Source organism: Cotesia glomerata, linkage group LG8, assembly GCF_020080835.1.
Source record: "Cotesia glomerata isolate CgM1 linkage group LG8, MPM_Cglom_v2.3, whole genome shotgun sequence".
Taxonomy (NCBI): domain Eukaryota; kingdom Metazoa; phylum Arthropoda; class Insecta; order Hymenoptera; family Braconidae; genus Cotesia; species Cotesia glomerata.
In genome coordinates, this window is record NC_058165.1 from 17,837,662 (window position 1) to 17,844,577 (window position 6,916).

At 38.9% G+C, this 6,916-nt stretch overlaps 1 protein-coding gene across 1 annotated transcript in view; it reads right to left on the reverse strand.

Annotated features, from left to right (window-relative positions):
* The window catches only part of LOC123270186, a 7,188-nt gene continuing 272 nt past the window's right edge, over nucleotides 1-6,916 (reverse strand). The window contains exons 2-7 of the mRNA XM_044736130.1: nucleotides 4,946-5,402; nucleotides 4,841-4,889; nucleotides 3,952-4,740; nucleotides 3,016-3,858; nucleotides 2,288-2,743; nucleotides 1-248 (exon numbers count right to left, since the gene is read on the reverse strand). Of these exons, the coding sequence (XP_044592065.1) occupies nucleotides 1-248; nucleotides 2,288-2,743; nucleotides 3,016-3,858; nucleotides 3,952-4,740; nucleotides 4,841-4,889; nucleotides 4,946-5,402 (2,842 nt within the window). The remainder of the gene's footprint in view (nucleotides 249-2,287; nucleotides 2,744-3,015; nucleotides 3,859-3,951; nucleotides 4,741-4,840; nucleotides 4,890-4,945; nucleotides 5,403-6,916) is intronic.

Sequence of the window (6,916 nt, forward strand, 5' to 3'; positions counted from 1 at the left end):
TTAAATGGTCGCGTTGAGATCATCGACGTCTTTGTTTTTCGCCGCTAATATTGCTCTTTCGCTCAACCAATTGTGGTTTTTAAATTGTTGCGCTACATCTGGAAAAACACGCTGAATAAGCTCCTCCTTCGATTCTGTCAATAGACAAAAATCGTTAGGGAATGTAATGAGGCCAGTCGAGGGGTCAACTGCGACTTTCCCATCACCAATATCTAACAATTGTTTCGAGAACACATCTGCACTTTGATCTTGTTGTAAAAATACTCTTATATTAGTTGTCAATCGAAATGTTTTCACATATCGCCACAAATTAGATGATTTCAAGCACGCGTTTAGTTTGTAATAAGGCTATTTACCCTGTGACGGTAAAACTGCACACGCGTGATAATTAGTCGACGCAGCACTGGCGCGTCTCGGTCTTCGGGACCCGACTAGCATTAAGTGGGGGAAATTTTGGGTTTCATGGTCAGTTGAGTAGCGGCGACAAGACAGAAGTAGTGCAGTGCTCAGTTCAACATTATCAGCAGCCGAAAAGTCCAAGAAGGAAGCCAGTTTTGAACAAAGAGTTTCCTCAGCACAAATTTAACCAGGTATTGAGACTTTCACATTTTTGATGAGCCAAGGGGGTCGTATACCCGGCTCATAAATTTTACTACTTCTCATTATTGAATCAAATTTTTGATAATTCAATTGTTGATAATATTTTGCCTAATAATAATTAAATAATTAATTAATTGTAATTAATTCTTATTCGTTAGCATTGTGAGCATTCTTCTTGGGGATCTTATACCCGAAGAATGTTCTAGACCTCTTGGGTTTGGAAGTCGTAAGTAATTAATTTATTAATTTGGCCAGTTCATAATTAATAACATCTTAAGATTGGTTTAAATAAATTTACTTCATTAATAAAACATTAATTTAATTTCTGAATATCGAGAATTATTCCAATCGGCGACTCACGACCGGTCAAGCGTCGGTCGCATACCCGAGGTCATATTTGCTACGCAGTTACGAACAACGGCGTCCATTTTGAGCACACAAATTCCTTGTGAATTTTATTACGCAGAAAATATAAAAGTAACAATTGGACTATCATTATAATTTTTAACAATTGAATTATCACTTATTAATATAATTTGTTATTGGAAATTATTTAATTATTTAAAAATATTTTATTTATTGAGAATCGGTTACTGAGTTTCGACACCATTGAGATTGAATTACCCGTGGATAATTTTTCGTGAATTTATTTTACATTGAGAAAAATTGTTTTATTAATTATTTATAAATCGAAAAATTCCACGTGGTCATTTATACATTGAACTATTGAAGACTAAAATTATTATTTTATTGAAATTATTTATAAAAACATTTAACGGCATGGATTAAGTCCCAGAAAATTAGTTATAATTTTATAAAGAAATATTCTTAAGAATTTATTCAAAATCTAAGAAATAATTTACGAGTTGAATTGAAATAAATTTATGCGTCGATATTGTTCCTAAAAATGTATTTAATGTTGAGTATTAAACTCGTGTTAATTTTGGAAGAAGTTTAGGCGTCGTTTTAATCCGAAGTAATTGAAGGTTCTGTTTTATTAATAGTGGAATTGTTTATGATTTCAATTGCGAGCTAATGACTGGAAAAATTGTGGTAAAGTTAACGTTGTAAGTTTTGGAGTTCAATTTTATAAGTTCGGAAGCAAAAAATAAAGTAGAGTCAGTGTGTGTGAAGACGCGTGGGTTATGTGTGTGTGAGTGTTAACAGCGTTCCTTCGCATACGATTAGTCTCTTTGCGGAGTGCTTCGCTGTTATCTAAGGAGTTCTGGTCAGCCGTTAGTTAGGCTGTTAGTTTTAAAAGGTCCTGGTCAGCCGTTAGTTAGGCTGTTAGTTTTAAAAGGTCCTGGTCAGCCGTTAGTTAGGCTGTTAGTTTTAAAAGGTCCTGGTCAGCCGTTAGTTAGGCTGTTAGTTTGAAGAGGTCCTGGTCAGCCGTTAGTTAGGCTGTAGTCTTAAGTTGTTAATTGTAGTGTAAGTGCGTGAGTGATCACCATTTGTTATTTTATATGGTTAATAAATATCGATATATTGTTAAATAAAAATTTATTTCTTTCAGATCACCTTCCTCCACTCTCTCTCCCTGTAGATTATAAGCTCAGCTCTGGTTTCCAGTTCCAGGAACCGAGATACAAAATCCTGGTGGCGCCCTTATTAATTTAGGATCATTTTTGCTAGGTATTGTTATATTTTATTAAGTTAATTAAGGGGCCAATGAACAGGCAAAAAATACCCGTTACAAGTTCGTCAGCTGCAGTTGATCGTGGAATAACTGGAAAAGTCTGACGAAAATCACCGGACAACAGAATCATCGCTCCACCGAAAATGTTGTTATCACGAAGATCTTTCAAAGTTCTGTCCAGCGCCTCCAGTGACCTCTTGTGCGCCATCGTGCATTCATCCCAAACGATCAATTTACACACCTGTAGAATCTTTGCCATCGCACTATTTTTGACTATGTTGCACGCTGGTGTCTCATTGATTTGCATGTTTAGCGGTAATTTCAACGCAGAATGTGCGGTTCGTCCACCTTCTAACAGAGTCGCAGCTATTCCAGATGAAGCCAACGCCAGAGCAACTTCATTCTGTGATCGAATTGTCGCCAAAAGCAATGATATCAAGAAAGTTTTTCCAGTGCCTCCAGGAGCATCCAGGAAGTAAATTCCACCAGTTCCATTGCTCACAACTTCTATCAAAGAATCGTAAACAATTTTTTGTTGTTGATTCAATTGCGGAAGATTCGTACGAACTGCTTCAGCTAGTGCTTCGGTATCGTATTAGCGTTCCCTTTGTAACTCGTGGTTAAATGCATTATGCATTGGACGATTGGGCGATGTCATGCCTAAAAACGATAACACTTTATTTGCCATCAATAGACACATGTCTTCTATCATAATTAATGTCTGATTGTAATCTCTTCAGTTATTTGTAGTGTTAGATTTGAAGTTTGACAGCGCATACGATGTAAAATATCTTTAGACATGTCGTCCTTATATTTAAGCCATAAGTCGTTTGGATTTGACGGGAAACATGTAGATACAATGATCGTAAATAATGTGCGAATTTGATGCGGTGATGAAGAGATGACGGAATCCTTAAGCGTATTATCCCAATGTGAATCGTTCTTGAGCAACTGTAAGACTTGACACGCCTCACGGTAAGTCGCACATAAATGTCCATTAACGGTTTTTAGTTGTTGAAACGACGTCGGACCACGAACATTCACCAACAACAATCGAAGATAATAACATTCGTCGTTATTTGGATGCACAGTGTAAATGCGTCCCAGAGCGTCTGAAGCAAAAACATTGGGATGTCCTTCAACTCGTACTCCTTGTTTCCGACGTTGACACGATTTCGATGATGCGTTCCATGTAAAGTAGCGTGGAATTTCAGCATACAGTAGAGTGCGAGCAAAAGTGTCTGTTTGGCAAATTGAGAAAAAGCTTGTTAGTGTCGTTGATGGAGGCTGTAGCGCTCTGAATGCCGCGTTATCTCGATTGAAATACACCCGTTGTCCATTTTCCAGATGAACTGCCAAATGGACTACCGTAGGATGTTTTTCGTGGATTGGAAATGAAAAGATACGCCAAATTGCCTCATTGCTACTGACATAGCGACCCATCTGATACTGAGATACTTCGTCATTTGCATCTATTATAGCGAAAACGGCCATATCACTGCCTTTATTTACATATTTACATATGTACTTGATTGATTTGACGGAATTGCAGTATTCTACATTGATGTGAGCGTCAAAAGCTTTCGACAATATTGGCGAGTATGGGACAATCCAACGATTGTCTACCAAAACATCTTGTCATTTAATCTTCAAAACCACAAATCGTCCATTATCTGCAACTGATCGTCTACGATACAATGGGTATTCGTCATTACCTGTGATAGTATCAGCATGCAGGTCTCTCGGGTATCTTTTGGAACATTTACCATCGATCATACAGGGAGAAGCGGTATTGAAAACACCGCAAGGTCTATGGATCATGTTCTTGGTTACTATCGCATGCAATTTTGGATCAACAGTTTCATCGGGGATTTCAGCTGAAATAATAGAATCGACCTCATCTGGCCTGATTTTATCAACTAACCATATCAAAATGTGCGCATGAGGCAGACCACGTTTCTGCCATTCAACGGAGTACATCCAGCAACGGACTTGGCCATACACACGTTGCTTTGTAAGAAAATCCATAAGAGATTTCAATTTTTGTTTAAAAACTCTGGCAGTGATGTCATGCCTATCGACTGGTGTTTGGCCGGGTAAGAGTTCTTTCTTAATTTCAATCCATTGAGAATTACAGGTAAATGTTATGAACAGGTCTGGGCGGCCATATTGTCTAACGTACGACATCGCATCTTGCGCGTACTCGTGCATATGGCGCGGGCTTCCAATGTAAGTTGCCGGCAAAATTGTCATTCTTCCGACGTTGCTTGCGTCTCTGTCAGCATTGATAGCATCGCGGAGATGAATGTATTCTTCAGATCGGAGTTGCTGTTGGTTTAAGCGGATGTATGTCAATCGTTCAGTTTCAATTTTAACATACATATCGATCGCAAACTGATGGAAAAGACGGCGAAACATCAGAATGTGATTCAATTCACCTTCACGGATCATGAGTCTGTATGAATAAAAATTCATAGCACTTACTTTTTTATTGGATTCAGCTCCTGCAATCACAATTGAGGTACGATTAGATGTATTAAAATCAGTGAGTAAAATATTAAATCAACGTTAATTGATATATTCTTTCGGACATAACACAATTACCTGTTTCATGATTAACCATTTTAATGTTAAAGTCGTATCCATCTTCACCCTGCAAAAAATTAATGGGTATTGTAGCGCGTCATAAGTCCTGTGTGTTTCAGATACACGTTTTAATTTATTATCTCGACGGCGAAGCACAATATCTCTAGATTGTAAATTTTCTTCTACAATAACAACAGCCACTTCATCAGTTGTAGGTGAATTAAATCTCCTTGCGTGTTCACCCGCAGGCGTTTTATCAGCCCTTATGACAATATTATGACTGTCAGATGGCATTCGATCTAACGCAATTTTGAAAATTTTAATTAATTCATTGTTCTGATGAAGAAACGTTTGCAATCGTTTGACAATAGCTCGCTTCACTGTTGGATTGTGAGCACAACGCTGATCAACTTCTGCATCGGAATTGCCCATAAAATAAATTTGTAAAAATTGATAGTCCGCACCTGGAAGTGGCAACAGCGCTTCAAGTAAGTGATATATTTGTCCTTGGATCTGCAATGATGTTGATACAAAATTTTTGTTTGAAACAATGTTAAATATTGAATGAAAGACAATTATACTATAATAACAATAACCTTGAAAGTGGGCATAAAATTGTCCTGTACAATATGCGTTGCACCAAAAGACGTCATTTGAAAACAATTATTGTACTTTTGAATATTGGTCAAGAAATGGATAGAATCACTACTCGTTCCAGAGATTAATGATCGTATTGGATCTGGTGGTGGAACTAACTGTGGCAATTTTACTTTTCCATTTTAATGCCTTACAGTACGGACAAACGACTGACATTTCTCCAATTTTTACTGTTTTGTCATCACTGTAATCGATTTTTGGATCGTAACAGAATGCTGCTCGTTCTAGATTTACAGGAGCATTGCGTCGGCGAAATCGCACATGTTCATTGTGTCGCGCTCGCGCAAGCGTAACAATAGCGATTCCAATACAAAATTAACAATTTTTTATTTTTTTAGCTAAAATTTCGGGTTTTCAAAATTTTTAACTTCCCGCTAAGAAAATCGAAGATTTTCAAAAATCGGGAAGATATTGTTTTCACCCCGTTTTGCAAAATTCGAGTTTTCATCAGATCTCGACGTTTAAAGGTCATAGGAAGCTTCCCTGACTATCCCCGCGAGGTTGTCACGGTGTCTGTATGTATGTGTGTGTGTGTGTGTGTGTGTGTGTGTGTGTGTGTGTGTGTGTGTGTGTGTGTGTGTGTGTGTGTGTGTATTTATTTATCTTAGGGGGGGGAATCCTTCTTACGGATTCCAGGCATAGTTGTTTGGCCTGGATATGTGGCGACTCGACGCAGTGTCATACTAAAACTCGACCCTAACGCCCCTACCCACTAAACCCTAAACCCCTTTTCTTCTTTCCTCTAATCCCTCATGGAAACCGCCGTCAGGCATTACTTCGTGAGGGGAGGATCCAGCTACCGCTATTCCTTCTGGTGGCTAAGGTGTTATTTTTCCTTCCTTCTAGTTTCTGTCATTTGCTCTTTTTCTTTCAATGGAACGCAGCTCTGTAAGCACTTCTGTGGCAAAAGTGCTTGTAGCGTTCCAAGCAGTTTGATTCGACAACATTGCATCTACTATTGTCTCTGGTTGGATTCTCCAGTTCAGGATCCTCTCTAACTCCTCACGCTGAGGATCGAAACGTGGACACACAAAGAAAACGTGCCTTGCGTCCTTAATAACCCCTGGACAAGACGGGCACTCCGGAGAATCGTCGTGCTTAAAGCGGTGCAGATACTCTCGAAAGCACCCATGTCCTGACAACATCTGCGTTAGGTAATAGTTGACTTCACCATGGTTTCGGCTCAGCCAAACGTCGATCTTTGGTATGAGGCGGTGTGTCCATCTTCCTTTTGCTGCGGCGTCCCACTCAAGTTGCCATCGCGAGATGCTGTGCTGCCGTTCTTCTGTTCTTAGTTCTTCAGCGCTCAGTGTAGTTGACCTCTTTCGATGGTAAAGGGCCCGTCTTTCTTTAGCTAAGACTCTAAGCGGCATGTGTGTGTGTGTGTGTGTGTGTGTGTGTGTGTGTGTGTGTGTGTGTATGTGTATGTGTGTTTTT